This window comes from Thamnophis sirtalis, unplaced genomic scaffold (assembly GCF_051295495.1).
Source record: "Thamnophis sirtalis isolate CommonGarterSnake01/CBP01778 unplaced genomic scaffold, rThaSir2_p1.2 scaffold_4, whole genome shotgun sequence".
Classification (NCBI taxonomy): Eukaryota; Metazoa; Chordata; class Lepidosauria; order Squamata; family Natricidae; genus Thamnophis; species Thamnophis sirtalis.
Genome location: NW_028261384.1, coordinates 115,728,216 through 115,746,958, shown reverse-complemented (window position 1 = coordinate 115,746,958; position 18,743 = coordinate 115,728,216). Strand labels below are relative to the sequence as shown.

At 41.6% G+C, this 18,743-nt stretch overlaps 1 protein-coding gene across 1 annotated transcript; it reads left to right on the top strand.

The window, feature by feature from the left end:
- The first annotated feature begins 1,610 nt into the window (after positions 1–1,610).
- Positions 1,611–18,384, top strand: LOC106546585 (tetraspanin-4). The gene is made up of 8 exons (XM_014063483.2): positions 1,611–1,737; positions 9,889–9,974; positions 11,221–11,412; positions 13,771–13,845; positions 15,524–15,625; positions 15,757–15,885; positions 17,278–17,361; positions 17,928–18,384. Exons 2-8 carry the CDS (start codon positions 9,906–9,908, stop codon positions 17,994–17,996), a joined length of 720 nt encoding a protein of 239 aa, XP_013918958.2. The 5' UTR covers positions 1,611–1,737; positions 9,889–9,905; the 3' UTR covers positions 17,997–18,384.
- Positions 18,385–18,743: the final 359 nt, after the last annotated feature.

Here is an 18,743-nt window from a genome sequence, read left to right as displayed (position 1 = left end):
CACTTCACAACTTTGTTACTAATTTAACAACTGTAGCAATCCGCTCCACAACTGCGACAAGAGAGGTCGTAAACTGGGAGAATACTCACCAAATGCCTTGCCTAACAACAGAAAATTGGGGCCCAATTGTGGTCGTAAGTCGAGGACCGCCTGTAATATAGTTAACGGGTTTTGCAGTTGTGTGCAGATCACTTTGCTTGTCTTGCACACACACACACACTCCCATTAAGTTTCTGTGGCCGTTTTAATCACGTGGAGGGTGGTAATGGGTTTCCTCTTGAGTAACTCCAGGTGGGGCAAAGTTGTTGGTTGCTCCCCACACCTCTTGCCTTGAGGATTTTTAGGAAAAGCTCTCGAAAGTTGGCCAAGAGAGAGGCAGCAGGGAAGCATTTTTACTATGGAGAAAGGGGGAAATCTGCGGTTAGAACTCAATATATGACTACTAGAATAAGTGGCCAAATGTGATTGGACACAAGGAATTTATGTCGGGTGCATAAGCTAATCAACTGAGCCCAAAATTTCTATTGCTAAGCAAGACGGTTGTTAAGTGAATTCTGCCCTTTTTTTACAACCTGAAATTGTTACGTTAGTAATCCGGTTGTTAAGTGAATCTGGCTTCTCCATTTGCCTTTGCTTGTCAGAAAGTCACAATAGATGATCACATGACCTTGGGACGCAGCAACAGTCATAAGTATGAACCAATTGTCAAGTGCCTGAATTTTGACCATGTGACTATGGGGGGGGGTGTTACAATGGTCATAAGTGTGAAAAATGGTCACTTTTTTCAGGGCTTTCTAACTTTGAATGGTCACTAAATGAATGGTAATAAATCGAGGACTTTCTGCATTAAAAATGTTAGGGAAAGGCTGTGTAAAGTTGAATTACTGGTGGCAAGGCAAATTCCTCAATTCATTTGTGAGGTGACTTGCAGAATTGAATTGAATTTATTGAATTGAATTTATTAAATTTCTATGCTGCCCAATCCCGAAGGACTCCGGGCGGCAGAAAAGTAGTGGCACTACTCTGTTGCAGGAAACATACCAAGGGACATAGTGGCTTAGCTTTTTTGTTTTGTAACTTTCTGTTTTGTTTTGCCTCTGGTGTGATCGTGTGAATATGGGGACCCAGAATTGGGGGCTTAGCTCTTTCCCCCTTCTGCCTGCATTCACTCAGGTGAGGCACACTGTATCTGCACCCCCAACTCTTGAAAGAATGGGATCCTTTAACCTCAAAACTCCCTGTTTTTCTCCAAGAAGCTTTTCTTTGCACTTGGACACATAAAATGTTTGTGTGCTTGTGTGTGTAGCAGAACGGTGAAACAATTGAAGGAAAGCAGGAAGGGCAGGAAAATCCCACTACCTCTCCCTTCTGCTCACCCAAAAGGATTCCACAGAACGGCATTGACGTGAATCCAGAAAAAACTATTATACTACAGTATTATTTTTAGATTGGGGGCGGATTGAGACTGGTGTAGATGACCCAAGTTTTGCTGGGATTAGCAAAAGTCCCTTGCCAGAGCCCCTTGGACTCCTCCCCAGATCCTCAAACCCGCCCCCCATGGCTGCCCCCTCCTCCCCCATTTCCTTTCCCCTGTCCCATGCCTGGAATTCACTCCCCCTCCCTTTCCATCCTGCATCTCGCCCTCCGAAGGAGCCACATTCAGATTCAGAGGTACCTGGGACGGGACGGTGCTCCAAATCCACTCTTTTTTCCAAACTGATTTGAGCCAAAGTCAAGGTGAGGGGCGCATCTGATGATTTTTATGTTGGGGGAGGGGGGATAAACCTAGGGGTTGAGCGAGAGAAGGAGTTTTTTCAGTAAGGCTGGAAAGATGCTCTAAAAATAAATAGAAGAAACTTTCCCAGGGTCGAGGTAATTCTGCCCTTTATGTTCCTTTTGGAAGGGATTGATCCTTGTTTTAAAATACTGTATTTATGTCTTTCCAAATTTATTCTTGAAAATTGATAACACTTATCATAAAAGCCATCAGCACTGGAAAACCTAAAACCATATGTTTTTTTTCTTTAAATGTGGTAGGAAATATATATACTTACTGTAAGTATATGTGCTGTTTTAAAAGTTGGCCTTGTCTTAAAGACTTTAAAAAATAATTTGTTTTATATTTTTATATTCTTTATTTAATCTCTCTTTTCTGAGATGTTATCCAAAGGGGCAGAGAGAGGGTAGGTCTATCCATTAAATAAAAATGGGCTATATGTGATTAAAACAAACATCTGATAGAGATTTACCAGATGTCAAAAATCTGAGATTTCTGTTCAACTAAAGTTACAATTAAGAGAGCAGCCTATTTGGTCTGTCTAAAGTGGAGGAGTATGTTTCTCCATAATGCCAAGAGAGGGAGAGAGAAGAGAAACCGAAATGTATGACAAGAAATATGGCAGGGGGAGAATCATAAAATGGAGGGAGCTTGAGCCAAAATGTGGCTGTTTTATATGGTTTTGAATAAGGATGGAGTCTCAGTTTCTCCACTTCTGGCAGAACTAAGATTAGTCTCATGTGACTTCCACTGGATGATTATTTTTTTTAAATTGCTTCACTACATTTTGTATGTGTTTCTATTTTTTAACTGGAGGGTTTTTTTGATTAAACAAAACAAGTAAACAAAACCAAGTATAGAAATTAGGGGAAAATATCAAGATTTTATCAGGTCTTCTCACATGTATGTGCATGTAACAGTTAATGCAGCAGGTTCTATTTTTAAAATGTTAAATAGTATGTATTTCTGCTTTTTTTAAAAGATAACATCATTACGTTTGTAACTTTGAAATATTACTTACATATTCCTCGCAACATTGAAAGACAAAATAAGTGGTTTGCCGTTTAGGTTTTGCAGTCCTTTTATGATAAGTGATCAGTTTTCAAGAAGAAATTTAGAAAGATATAAATACAATGTTTAAAAAAGAGAAAATACATGGTTATCAAAACCCAAGATTGTATCATCCACATGGGGAAGTTATGAGTAAGGGGTGTTCTCTGTTTTGTTTTTATAGACACTCTGCCATTCTGTTCTGTCTTTTCTTTCTAAAGCAGGGGTATCAAACTCAAGGCCCTGGGGGCAGATCCAGCCCGCAGAGTGCTTAGATCTGGCCCGCAGAGCCCCCCCTGGAAACAGCAAAGGACCAGCCCGCGGTGCCTCTGCCAGAGAAAACGGAGCTCAGGAGAGCTGTGTGTGGCCCCCCCCTGAGCTCCATTTTCGGCTGCGACATACTCCTGCAACCCTCTGCCAGCAAAAACAGAGTACAGGAGGGCTGAGCTCTGTTTTTGCTGACAGAGCACTCAAACCACCATAGGTGCCCCCGACTCAAGTGATGTTGAGCTGGCCACACCCACCATGCCCTCCCCCCCCTGGAGGTCAAACACAACCCTGATGCAGGCCTCAATGAAATTGTGTTTGACACCCCTGCTCCAAATAATTTTTCTGATTTCAGATCCCTTATTTTTAACTCACATTTTTAGATACCGTTTAACATTTCTGATGGTTTTATTTGAAGTGTGCTTATACGAGAGCTATTTTTTTCCATAACAACAACAACAGATTGGGCTGATTGAGAATAATTGGTCCAGGCCTGAGAGTGGACTGCGGTGTTTTTCAAGTTTCTCAGCTTTAAAATGGGTAGACTACAAGTCCCAGAATTCACTAGCCAGTCTTGACCAGAATCATGGTCTCCCTATTCCTGGTCCAGCTCCTGAACCACCACATCACATTGGCTCTTTCTGCACGGTCTCAATCTGATTTGATTCAACAATTTAGAAAAACAGATTTTCTAGTGTAAGAAGTTAGCACCCACCCCTCTCCTAGAAGAATGAAATATCCTAGGAAATATTGAAAAGGCAGACTATTATATTTCCCCGGATAAGAAATGGAGAAACATGTTTTTAGGCAGGAAACAGACTCACTCTTAATTGTCCCCACCTTTCTCAACGGACCATTAGGGTCCCTGAGCTAGTTTACTCACATAACAAAGATAGGATTAGCTTTCTACAGAAACTCACCACATGGCATCTGGGAACTCAACCAAACTTGGACTCAAAACACAGCCTAGAGAGTTGCCCCTGCATGGCATGGGAGTCTGACAACCAATCAGAATACATTTCTTACACAGGAAACAGAGAGGTGGGGCTGAACAGAGAGTATAAAGCCAGGAACTTTCAGCATCTCTCTCGCTCTCTTCTTTACCCAACATCTGGAAGCATGTGATCCCCTTTTCTGTTCAGGATCTCAAACCATGTGGTCCTATCCACCATTAAACCATCTTTCCAAGCAACCTCCACGTTTCCGGTGTCTTTTTCCCTACTTGGAACTGAACCCAGAAGGGCATTTCCAACACTGGTATAGAAAGTTGGACTATGGAAAGACTGAGGTTCTTAATTCAGCCATCTAGTGAACTGCAAGAACATGGATGCAGTACTTAAGATGACTTGTCTCTGAAGATTGGTGTGAGAATCTCAGAAGCAGGATATGGTATAAGACCATGAGCAATGAAGTGCTCAACATCTACATGAAACCGCTGGGAGAGATCATCCGCAGGCACGGGATTAGATACCATCAATATGCGGACGATACTCAACTGTATCTGTCCGCCCCGTGCCAACTCAATGAAGCGGCAGACGTGATGAGCCGGGGTCTGGAGGCGGTTATGGACTGGATGAGGGCTAACAAGCTTGTGCTCAACCCAGAAAAGACCGAGTGGCTGTTGTGTTTCCCTCCCAAGGATTCCACCAATATTCCATCTCTCAGGCTGGGGGGCCAAACTCTATACCCCTCAGAGAGGGTCCGCAACTTGGGAGTCCTCCTAGATCCACAGCTATCATTCGACCACCATTTGACGGCTGTGGCTAGGGGGGCATTCGCCCAGGTACGCCTGGTGCGCCAGTTGCGACCCTACCTGAATCGGGAGGCACTCACAACAGTCACTCGGGCCCTCGTGACCTCTAGGCTGGAATACTGCAATGTGCTCTACATGGGGCTGCCCTTGAAGAGCATCCGGCGTCTTCAGCTAGTGCAGAGCGCAGCCGCGCGAGCGATAGTGGGTGCACCGCGGTTCACCCACATTACACCTATCCTCCGCGAGCTGCGCTGGCTACCTGTCGACTTCCGGATGCGCTTCAAGGTGCTGTTAATCACCCATAAAGCCCTTCATGGTAGTGGATCTGGATACTTGAGAGACCGCCTTCTGCCAATTACCTCCCTGCGACCAATAAGATCACACAGATTGGGCCTCCTCCGTATTCCATCGGCCAGCCAGTGTCGGCTGGCAACTACAAGGAGGAGGGCCTTCTCAGTAGTCGCCCCGACCCTTTGGAACGAACTCCCCGTGGAGATTCGTACCCTCACCACCGTCCAGGCCTTCCGCACAGCCTTGAAGAACTGGCTAGCCCGTCAGGCCTGGTGATGAAGATAGTTGCCCCCCCCCGAATGATGAATGCATGTTGGTTACTGTTTTTATTATATGTGTCTTTGTTATTGTCTGTATTTCCCCTTCCCCGATTTTGTGTGAGCCGCCCTGAGTCCCCTCAGGGAAAAGGGCGGCCTACAAATCGCAATAAATAAATAAATAAAATAAAATAAATAAATAAAATAAATAAATAATGAAGTGAACGTAGTTACCCCGTTTAGATGCTCAAGTCATTAATTTCTTCCATTTTAGTAAAAGGAAATTAAACATCTTAACTTGCATTGACAACATGCTTATTTGTACCTTATAGATAATGTCAGATAATTCTTCTAAAATTGAAGGGCTGCGATTTTCAAAGGTCACTAACTGAAAAGATGATGGAAAAAAATGTTTTACTCTATAGTAAACATTGCTCTCCTTCAATCCTTCCCCTGACAAATTCTGGAGAACCGGTAGCAGACATTTTGAATAGTTCGGAGAACCGGCAAATACCATCTCTCTGGCTAGTCCCATAGTAGGGTGGGAATGGAGATTTTACAGTATCCTTCCCCTGGAGTGGGGAGAGAATGAGGATTTTGCAGTATCCTTCCCCTGCCATGTTCAACAAGCCATGCCTACAGAACTGGTAGTTAAAACTTTAGAATTTCACCACTGGTTGTAGAGTATTTAGTTTCCCATACAATTGTGCAAAGATGGTCAGTTTCTACATTGCATGGTTTCTGTTTCTTAAAATCGCACACCAGGTTCCCCAACCTGGTGGTCTCTGGTTGTGTTGGGATTATAAATGTGACTATTAACAGCTGGTATGAGAATTGCAATCCTGCAATCTGGATGGCATCAGATGGGTGAAGGAGGATGGATACAGATAGCCCTCAACTTACAACCCCATTTGAGTCTGAAATTTATGTTGCTAAGTGAGACATTTGTTAAGTGAATTTTTCCCCATTTTACCGCATTTCTTACCACAGTTGTTAAGTGAATCACTGCAGTTGTTAAATTAGTAACACTATTGTTAAGTGAATCTGGCTTCCTCATTGACTGCTTATCAGAAGGTCGCAAAAGGGGAGATTGCAACCATCATAAGTATGAGTCAATTGCCAAGGGTCTGAATTTTGATCACATGACCATGGAAATGCTGTAATGGTCGTCTGTGTGAAAAATGGTCATGTCACTTTTTCAATGCTATTGTAATTTCTAAAGGTCACTAAATGAACTGTTATAAGTCAAGGACTACCTGTATGTCCTTAAGAGGAGGAACACCAAACCAAATGGGGCTCTGTGTGTTTAAAAAGTCAACATCGTGGCTGTGATTGTGCAATTGAGGCCCCACCATTTTTAATATATAATTTAATGGGAACAATGGAAAGCTGGCAAATGTATAGTAAAATGACATTTTTTGGTGGGACTTTGGGAGAAAACAGACCAAATTCAAATTCCTACTTAATTACAACAGTTTATTGGCTTACTTCGCCAGGATAGGATAATTTATGATGGAACAAGCCCAGCATTGTTTTGGGTTGAAATGTGTCCTTTTATGCTCCAATACAGTTTGTTTTCCATGTTTGCATGCAAGTCTCCCTCTTAATTTAATTGAGCATGTTGTTCAAGTAAGACCATAAAAATTATTTGCTCTTCATTTAACAATGGGTCCTATATATGAAGTGTCCCAAGTCCCACCGAGATCAACTGATTACAATAATCACCTCCTGGATCACTATTTTTCAAACTTGGCAACTTTAAGAATGGTAGCTTGGGAATTCTGGGAGTTGAAGTCCACAAACCTTAAAGTTGCCATGTTTGAAAAACACTACCCTAGATGAAGCTACAAGAGACTGTAGTCCATTATCAGGCCCAACTTTAGATATGTTGATGCCTTTGGCATATTCTGGGCTCTCCTGTAGTTTTGTTCATCCAATTTTCTTAGAAATGACTATTTTCTAAATGTTTTTTAGCTTTAGGGTTTCCTACTCCTTTTTTCTTTTCTTGGACATTTTTCCCTATTTACTCTGAATTACAGTAAATAATTTTAATTACATCAGCACTCATTGTGGTCATATAAGAGGCAGCTGTTCTGTGAAATTATATTTAACCCTTGAGTGGACCACTGGCATGGAGTATGCACTACTACCACTTATAACTTTAATAAACTGTTGGTCACATGACTTTCTCATTGTGTGATTCTCACATTCAGCATTTTTTTTAAATTTTTTAAATTAACAAACATGTAAAATACACACACACAAAACTTGAAATAAAAAAGGAGTCAGATAGGGATACCCCCTCTCTCCTTTGTTATTTTATATTAACTTTGGAAATTTTATTAAATGAAATTTGGAAGGACCAGGGAATAAAAGGTCTAAGACTCAAAAATGAAGAATATAAAGTTCAAGCTTTGCCGATGACTTAGCATTTGTTCTAGAGAATCCATTAAAATCCAATCTTCTCTGTTAGATCTCCATTCATCAGAACTTTGGCTGTCTGACTGTTATAAAATCCTTCTATCATTTTTATAAATTTTTCTTCGAATTTCATCTCGTCCAATAGTGTTATTATAAATTTCCAGATTACGTTGTCAAATGCTTTTTGTGCATCAAGGAAAACCAGTACCATTTGTTTTTCTGGATGCGCCTCGTAATACTCTATTATGTCTAAGATGACTCATATTATTTTTAATGTGTCTGTGAGGTAAAAATCCATTTTGGTCAGGGTGTATTTGTTCATTTAAAACCTGTTTAATTCTTCCTGCCATAATTGCAAATATTTTATAATCAGAGTTTAGTAATGAAATTGGCCTGTAATTTTGAATTTCTTGTAGGTTAGTTTCTTCTTTTGGTATTAGTGATATTATTGCTTCTGTCCATGATTTATTGCTTCTGTCCATGATTCAGGTATCTTGGCTTTTCCTAAAACTTCGTTAAACATTTCCACTCCTAGCTCTTCCAATATTATTTTATTATATTTGTATAGCTCCACTGGTATTCTGTCTGGTCCTGGGCTTTTATTCAGCAATTTAATGTCAACACTTTGTCTAATATTATCAGCTTCCTGAAGTCCCTAGCTGTAGTAATAATTTCTCAGGACTTGCAACCTCTGGTTAGTGTGCTATTTACTATCACTTATCTGACTTTGTAGGTATTTTCAAAAAGTATGGAAAGAAAATATTCTAAAGCCATAAGCAGATATTGTTGTTAGTTGCGAAGCCGTGTCCGACCCATTGCAACCCCATGGACAACATTCCTCCAGGCCTTCCAGTCCTCTACCTCTGGAGTCCATTTAAGCTCACGCCTACTGCTTCAGTGACTCCATCCAGCCACCTCATTCTCTGTCATCTCCTTCTTCTTTTGCCCCCAATCATTCCCAGCATTAGCTCTTCTGCAGTGAGTCCTTCCTTCTCATTAGGTGGCCAAAGTATTTGAGCTTCATCTTCAAAATCTGGCCTTCTAAAGCAGTGTTTCTCAACCTTGGTAACTTGAAGATGTCCGGACTTCAACTCCCAGAATTCCCCAGCCAGCATTCGCTGGCTGGGGAATTCTGAGAGTTGAAGTCCAGACATCTTCAAGTTGCCAAGGTTGAGAAACACTGTTCTAAAGAACAGTCAGGGTTGATCTCCTCTAAAAGCAGAGATTATCAGATTTTATACTTGTGTATTTTGGAAGTCTTTTCAATATTGTCATTCTCTAAAATGTGGTGCCCTAGGATACTGCCTGAATTGCGTAGGCATAGAACCAAACCAGAGATTGAAGACCTTTGCACAAGCAAAATGGTAGTAAAATAAATTGGAACCCACCACTGCTACAGTGTCCCTGCAATCTGTCATAAGAGTGAATCTGCTCAAATGTTGTGCACATGACTGTGGGGGTGTACGGCTTCAGTGGCCGTAACTTTGAAACTAGCTTGGGGGGGGGTGTGTACAACCAAAGGGTTACTAGTTGTAGGTCATGGACTACCTGTACTTTCTTTTACATTTTTTGATTCCTGTTAATTTTCTTTCAGGATTTCCTTTCGTGCTTGGAGACAGAAGGCTTAATTTTCAGTAATTAGAAAAAGTCCAAAGTTTTAAAACTAGAAAATACTTCTCATAACAAAAATCTTGAACTTGTTGTTTTCATAAGGTGGTACAAGTGATTCCTTCCCAAACATCAGTGTTTTTATTATAATATAAGTTCTGTTGGTTCTCTTGCAAAAAATACTAGTTATAATAACTGTTCCCCCCAATATATATTGATGTTTCTTTACAGGTAGTCATGTGATACAATATGTTCCTTAAATTTTTACTGTTATTTCCCTGTCCCTTACCTACTAACATGACAAATTACTTTGGAAAATTCAATCTTTGCACTATCCACAATAGATTTTGGATTTATTAAGTCTGTTGTCTAAGCCGTGCTATTATACTGGCAAATCAAGCTATGTCTTGAACAATGTATGGAAATATTAGGTGTTATTAAGTTTCACCCACATCTCTTTCTAGGTTTATCTTTGTGCACCATGGGAGTGAGCCGAGGATGTTTACTTTGTGTTAAAATAAAAATGTTTCTGTTCAATCTCATCTTCTGGGTAGGTATGGCAAGTCTGTATCTCTATAATGAATTTGGGTAGTTTTAAAGTTGAATTAAAATATTTTAAAGCTGAAATAATGCATCAGAGCGCCTTCCTATACGACAGGCTATCTTCATCCCTTACAAGTCAGCGGATCTATTCTAGATCGGGAATATTTTCTATTAATTACTATTCTATCATCTATGTATCTCTCTATGTATCTATCACCCCTCCCTCCCTCTCTCACTCTTTCTAATTTAACAATTCAGGTGACTGAGGGGAAATTATGAGAAACAAGCAAGCTATAAACAACAATCAGCAATGAATGATAATAATAACAAAAGATGATGTGGTTCACTTTCATATTGTCTCCTGGATGGGAACTTACTATTATAATAACTTTAATTATAATTTATGAAACTTATAGGCCACCCAACTCTCAAGAGCTCTGGGCAGTTCAGAATAATTAAAAAATTACAATAAATCAATAAAGATAAAGGGTGGCAAGCACAATATGGTGAAGTGTCTCATTTTCCCTTGCTCAAAGGCAGGGTTAATGGGTCTTCTAAACAACAGCAGAGTTATAAACTCTTGTCTTGTAGGGGTGATGTGAGATTAAATGAAGTACAGTGCAGTGTCTATTTACTGATTCCATATTGTCATGAGAAAAAAAAAACTTAAAACCTGGCTTTTATTTCCCTGTGCTCTTCATTGGCTGAACTCCTCTGTTGTCATGGAACCAGAAGTGGTATCCAGCAGGTTCTGGCCAATTCTGGAGAACCGACAGCAGAAATTTTGAGTAGTTCGGAGAACCGGTAAAAACCACCTCTGACTGGCCCCGCCCCCATCTATTCTCTGCCTCCCGAGTCCTAGCTGATTGGGAGGGAATGGGGATTTTGCAGTAACCTTCCCCTGCCACGCTCACCAAGCCACGCCCACCAAGCCATGTCATGCCCACCAAGCCACGCCCACAGAACCGGTAGTAATAAAAAAAATTGAATCCCACCACTGCATGGAACATTTATAAACATTGGGATTCCACAATGTCCAGAACAATTTAACATTAGAGTAGTTTCCATTGTGGAAGTGGAAGATCCTTTAAGATGGTAGGGAGGGAGTTTGATAGACTGGAAAGGCAAAAATTAATTGTTTGGGAATTGAGCTAATTATTTCTCCTGCAACGGTATCCTGGGACACAATGAGAAGAGTTCAGCTTCCATTCTTGATCATGTGAATGTGCTTCTCCTTTTGTCTCTCCCTTTAGCTGGGTGGCTGTGGGGTGCTCGGCGTGGGCATATGGCTGGCCGCTACGCAGGGCCGCTTTGCTACCTTATCCTTCTCCTTCCCATCGCTGTCAGCAGCAGGACTCTTCATGGCAACAGGTGCCATCATCATGGTGGTGGGGTTCCTCGGTTGCTTGGGAGCAGCCACAGAGCATCGATGTCTCCTGCTGACAGTAAGTAGCATCTATGTGGACCATACTCGGTGCACGAACACGATTAGATGGAATGAATGTCAAATAACGTGACCCGACAAATGCGCGAACGTCAAAAGCGTGCCCACAAAACCGCAGCGCTAAAACCATGATGTCAAAAGCGCGCCGACAACAGTACGCCAACAACAGCGCGCCGACAGAAGCGCGATTTAAGTTAAGGTAAGGTTTAGGGTTAGGTTTAGGGTTAGGTTTAGGGTTTGGTTTAGGGTTAGGGTTACAGCGCGCTTCTGTCAGCGCGCTTCAGCGCTCATTCGTCGGCGCGGTTTTGTCACTGCGGTTTTGTCACCGCGGTTTAGTCAGGTGCGCTTTTGTCGTTCGCGCATTTGTGGTGGAACCGTCAAATAAGGCTGTTGGCAGAAACAAGAACTACTTCTGGTCAGGGAAGGGGGTATCTCCAGGAGTTAATCTGAAGCAAGATTAGTCTACAGGACCTATTTAAAGACCAGGCATCCTCGGTCTTAGAATAAAATTCATAAGCAATAAATTTCTGAGCAGGGATATCTGCAAGAAGAGAATCAAAAAATCAAGATGGCGACCCCCAACCATGTGATCAACACTCCCCTGGGTTTTTTTGCTTCCACAAATTGAGTGCATTTCAGACAATCTTCCTAAAAATTGCTTTCAGTCTTTTGGATGCAAGACTTTACTTGTTTTCTTTTTTCTTTTGAAACGTTTATTTCTTTGTGCTGGATCTTTTTACATAATACTAGCTCAGAACCTGGCGTTGCCTGAGTATTTATTTATTGGGGTAGTGGTGTCCGGACCAAATGTAATTTCTAATGTTGGATTTTCCCTCTTACCAGAGGGAACCCCCTTGTGGAATACTGTGAAGCTTCTGAAGAAGCTTCTTGGTTGAGAAGTGAAACGTCTTCATAGAAAAACCAGAAAGTCTAGTTGCCTCCTGATACAGTAGGGATTGTTTCAAGTAGAAAATGGGTGTAAAGGCTTTAATGAAATAAATTAATAATAGAATTTAAGAATGTTCCCTTTTGGGATGTTGGTTATGTGCAGGGAAGTCTGGATGTAATTGGCAGGTAGGGAGCACATCTGGAGAGCATCAGGTTGAGAAAGGTTATGTTCCAAGGTATTTTTCTAACAGAAAAATCCTGTGAATCCATTGAAAATATTGAGCAGAAAAGTTCACATGATGGAAACAATCCTAGCTGAGCAGGGGTGGGTTCTGGCAGTCACTACTGCCGGTTTGCTTGTGGGCTGCTCATGTGCTTGATGCGTGCTATGCTGCATGCGCAGTACAATAAAATGTGCAGAGAAGAGCAACAAGGATGATTAGGGGACTGGAGGCGAAAACATGTGAAGAACAGTTGCAGGAACTGGATATGTCTAGTTTAGCAGTGTTCCGATATCTCAGGGTTTGCCACAAAGAAGAGGGAGTCAAACTATTCTCCAAGGCACCTGAGGGCAGAACAAGAAGCAATGGGTGGAAACTAACCAAGGAGAGAAGCAACTTAGAACTGAGGAGAAATTTCCCAACAGTTAGAACAATTAATCAGTGGAACATCTTTCCTCCAGAAGTTGTGAATGCCCCAACACTGGAAATCTTTAAGAAAATGTTGGATAGCCATTTGTCTGAAACAGTATAGGGTTTCCTGGATAGACAGGGAGTTGGACTAGAAGACCTCCAAGGTCCCTCCCAACTCTGCTATTGTATTGTATTGTTGTGAACATGTGCAGAAGCAAAAAACAAGATGGCGCCACCTACGGTGCCACCCGGAGAATCTGTTTGGGGCCATGGCAGGCCTGGGTTGCTGCCAGTTCCAGCAACCCAAGCTGCCAAACCACTATTGGTTCGGCTGAACCGGTCCAAACCGATAGGAATCCATCACTGTGGCTGAGATAAGTACGTAAGTGTACATAGGTAGTCCTCAATATACAATAGTTCATTAAGTGGCTATTCAAAGTTACAACAACATTGAAAATAGTTACTTATGACTTTCACACATGCAACTGTTGTAGCGGCCTCATGATCATGTGATGAAAATTCAAATTCCTGACAACTGACTCATTAATGATGGTTGCAGTGTCCAAGGTCATGGGATCAGCTTTTACAACCCTCTGACAAGCCAAGTCGATGGGGAAGCCAGATCTGCTTAACAACAATGCAGTGATTCGCTTGACAGTCGTGGCAAGAAAGGTCGTAAAATGGGGCAAATTCATTTCACAAATTTCTTGCTTAGCAACAGGAATTTTGAGCTCATAAGTCACAGTCGTAAGTCAAGGAGTTTCTGTAAAAATATAAAACATGGATTTAATCATAAACCTTTTCATCCTGGATTGATCATCTTGTCTGTTTTTCTTTAGTTCTTCATAGTCCTTTCTACCCTCTTTCTGCTGGAACTAGTTGGGTTGCTAGTTTTTTTCACTTGCCGGGATAAGGTAAGGATCTTTATTTCCATATATATTTTAAAAATTTTTTTTAGAAGGAATGGGGTAAATTGCTAAGGAGATTGCTTAAAGAAAATTCTCAGTGTTCTGCATTACTGCTTATTATGACATCACCAATATCAGAAATGTGTATCATAATATGAATTCCAAGTATCCAAAGAGAGGTATGTAATACAGACTGAACGTCTATCTCAATTATAAAGGTAGTCCTTGACTTACAAGCATTCTTTAGAGACTGTTTGTAGTTACAGTGACTTACGACTAGTCCTTAGACTTACAACCATTGCAGCATCCACAGTCACATAATTAAAATTCTGGCAAATTGAGGCAACCCTCAAAAAATTTCCTTTGAAGAATTAGGGCATATATTCTTTTTTTAAAAAAACGAAATAATTGGGGGAGAAACAATTTTGTACAGGCTAAGTCATCTTCTTTGCTTCTACGTGATCAAGAGAGCATGTCAGTCATACATAGTTTGATGCCATCTGTCAGAAAATACAATATTTAACAGTCGTACTCCAATGTAGTCATACTAGCCATCCATTCCTATCTTAATGTGTCCAGAACTGATGATGATAATGATATTAAGAGAGAGAGAGAGAAAAAAATGCAGGTTTACTTTCAACCTCTCCTATTTTCCAATTGTGGGTCTAAGAAATCAGTTAAGAAACTGGAATATTTGCATCTGAGTATAGATTAGGGTTTCTCAAATTCAACAGTATGTGGACTTCAACTCCCAGAATTCTCTCAGCCAGCCAGGTACCCATTGTTGTAGGATGTCCCAGCCAGCAAAGGTGCACTTTTATGGGATACTCCATTCCATGTCCATACACAAACTTGCTGGAGTTCCCTATCCCATAAAAGTTCCCGTTGATCAAATTACATGATGTTTGTGTTCCTGGGTAATGGAATTTTGGTAGTGTGAAAGGTGACATTAAAAAAACAGACCAAAGTGTTAAGTATAGCCAGTCCTCGACTTACAACTCTTCATTTAATGACAGTTCAAAGTTACAACGGCACTGAAAAAAAGTGACTTATGGCCATTTTTCACACTTAAGACCATTGCAGTATCCTCACGGTCACATGATCAAAATTCAGACACTTGGCAACTGATTCATATTCATGACAGTTGCATGAATCAGCTTTGATTGATCCAATGGCAGGGGGAGGCCATTTTTGCCCTCCACTGCTCCCCCCCTCCGGAGGCCCTCCGGAAGCCAGAAACAGTCCGTTTCCAAACTTCCATAGACCCGTTTTTCGTCCTCTCCAGACTCCGGTGGCTTTCCTGGAGCCTGGGAAGACAAAAATGGCCTTCCCCGCCCCCTCAGAGGAAATACTAACCTCAGCTTGGCGGCAAGCAGCGCACCAGCAGTGCAGTGGGGGGAGGACCCTGGGGGAGGTTGTGCGTGCATGGGCATGTGGGGGCGTGCTTTGCATTATTGTTGCCGGCACACGCACGTGCTTGCATTTTTGGCACTCAACGACAAAAAGGTTAGCCGTCACCGGCATGAAGCATTCTAACTTCCCTCCATTTGGGGGGGGGGGGGAGGCTTCTTAATCACCACTGTAAGGAAGGAAAACTTGGTTCATTGATACTCCCCCTACCCAGAAACATTTACTTGTGACACTAAATAAATCCATTGGTGCATGTAGTATGTTTTTCTTCCAGTTTGATCAATATGCCCAGTCTAACCTCAAGGAAGGACTTAAGCTCTATGGCACAGATGACAACTTGGGGTTAACCAAAGCATGGGACCTGGCGCAAAATGAGGTGAGTGCGTAAAAAAAACCTGTCCTGTATGGTACCTACCTGGTTTGAAACCATTGAGAATTTTTTTCCTAACATCAGGCACAAACACACACATACACCTCCCCCTTCCTTCTTATCTTTTTGCTTTGCAGTTCCGTTGTTGCGGGGTACGGAACTACACCGATTGGTTTGACGTGCGGAATAGCACTTGGGTTCCTGAGTCGTGCTGCTTACAGCGAAGCGATGATTGCCAAAGGGACAGTACCAGCTGGTGGAAAGAGGTGAGATGGCAACAAAGGATTGTGCTGAAGATGATTTATACTGATAGAAGAGAATATTTGTAGTTTAGGCTTGAATGGCGGAGTCCTTGGCGCTCTCTGAGCTTGGTAGTTTTCTTGCAGGCGTTTCATTACCAAACTAGGTAACGTCATCAGTGCGTGGCGATTATTGGGAATTCCCTTTCCTGCAGTGGTTTCCAAAGTAGAATTCCTCTATGTTCAAGGAAGACCTGAAAAACATTAGTGGAAATTATTTGCTGATCTTTTCCAGGAGCAGAGTTAATGGCAATACTATAGTACAGTTATCCTCAACTAACAACAGTTCATTTAATGACTGTTTGAAGTAACTACAGCACTGAAAAAAAAATGACATGACCATTTTTCACACTTAACGACCCTTGCAGCTCCCCTTGATCGCATGATACTTAGCAATGACTCATATTTATGATGGTTGCAGTGTCCCAGAGTCATGTGATCATTTTTTCCAGACCTTCTGGTAGGTAAAGTCAAGGGGCAAGGCAGTTCCGCTTAACAACTGTGCTACTAACTTAACAATTGCAGTGATTCACTTAACAACTGCAGCAAGAAAGGTCATAAAATGTGGCAAAATGCACATCAACCGTCTCACTTACCAACAGAAACTTGGGGCTCAATTGTGGTTGTACATCGAGGACTACCCGTATATAAGCAGTCCACAACTTTTAACCACAAAGGGGACCAGAAGTTTTAATGCTAAGCAGTACGGTTGTTAGGTGAGTCACGCCTGATGTATGACCTTTTTTGCCACAGTTGTTAAATGAATCACTGCAGTGAAGTGAATCTCTGCAGCTGTTAAGTGAATTCTGCTTGACTTTTGCCTATTGAAACCCAGCTGGAAAGGTCACAAATGGCAATCACATGATCCTGGGGTCCTGCAAAAATTGTGAATACATGTTGGTTTCCACATGCCTGAATGTTGATCATGTGACCATGGGGATGCGGTGATACGTGTGAGGATTGGTTGTAAGTCACTTTTTCCAGTGCTGCTGTAGCAATAGCAATAGCATTTAGACTTACATACCGCTTCACAGTGCTTTTACAGTCCTAAGCGGTTTACAGAGTCAGCCTCTCGCCCCCAACAATCTGGGTCTTCATTTAACCAATTTTTGGAAGGATTGAAGGCTGAGTCAACCGTGAGCCTGGTGAGATTCGAACTGCCAAATTGCAAGCAACTGGCAGTCAGCAGAAGTAGCCTGCAGTATTGCATTCTTACCACTGCACCACGGTGGCTCTTTAATTTGGACAGGGACTAAATGAATGACTGTAAATCGAGAATTAACTGCATGGGACATACTTCCCAAGGTTTCCTAACCACTATATCACGTGCTTCTGTTTATTTTGTCCTTTTTCTTGCAGCCTTGCTACGAGAAGGTGAAACGTTGGCTAGCAGAGAACATCTTTGCAATGGGCATTTTTTCTGCCTGTATCATTGTTGTCCAGGTGAGATGGTCAAAGCAGCAATGGCTGATGGCGTACCCTAGACCAGTGCTTTGGTAAATTTCATATATGTGGACTTCAACTCCCAGAATTTCTCAGCCAGCATGTTGGCTGGGGAAATCTGGGAATTGGGAGTCCAAACATCTTAAAATCACCATGCTTAAGAAACACTGTACTAAATATCTAGCAAGATTTCCTTGGAAGATCTCTATTCTAACCATATAAAGTGAGTGGGGGGGGGGGATGGCTGACTCAGGAATTCTGGGAGTTGGTCCACAAGTCATAAAAGAGGCCATCGTTCCTCACCTCTGACATACAACAAGGGAATGCAAGCATCTCTCCCAACCGCTTAGGAAGCTCCCCCCCACTCTCCCCGTTGAATTTCTCAAAATTACATCTGAGTACACTATTTTCAGTTGAATGAGGAACAAGGAAAAAATGGGCTTGCAGTCTTCCCCTAGATCAGTGATGGCTAACCTTTTTGTTGTTAGGTGCCAAAAATGTGTGTGTGTGTGTGTGTATGTGTGCCTTTGTACTTTTTCTGAGTAAATCTTTCTCTATTCCTTTAGGTCTTGGGCATCGTGTTCTCCATGCTGATGTACTGCCAAGTTCGGAGGGTAGAGAAATACTATGACTGACTCCATCCAAGTCCCTCCTTTGTCCTTTCAATTTTGGGGACATGAGATGCAGGTGGATCAAGAGCATTTTTGCTCCTCTGGAGGTTGTTTTTTTTTTGCATTGGTCTCTTCCCACATCTTTTTTTCCGTTTCTCTTATTCAGGCGAAAGCCAGTTCTGATGCTTGGTAGGTTCATACCATGCATGCAAGAGGGGCCTTCTCTTCCCAGAATAACCAGTTCTCCTGAAGAACTTCATCTCTGTTTCTATTGTCCATAAGTTTAACTCCTAAGCAAATCTCTTCTTTACATCTTGACTTCTATATTTTATTATGTAGCCCCTCCAATTGCCTGCCTTGTATATAACAAAAGTATAACAAGCACCAATAAAACAGTATTTATCTTTTAGAATCTGCATTTGGTATGTTTTATTTCTGGTTTGTGTTATGATCTAGTCGTACTTATAACTGGATTTTAAAAAGTCTGGGAGGTTGAGAAAATAAAAACTGGAGATTTGGAAGGTAAAAACTTCTTAAGAATTATTCATATCCCATTTTCCTTGACATCACAAATGAATTTAATGACAAAGCAATGTTCCCATTGAAGATTTTAAAAATAATGGGAAAAGTGGCAGTATTTCATTGAACAAAATTCTTGTTGAATGTTAGGCAGTTGTAAGAAGTCACTCTCTTGTCTTTTCATATTATGGGTAGTCCTCGACTTATGAACACAATTGAGCCCAAAATTTCTGTTGCTAAGCAAGACAGTTA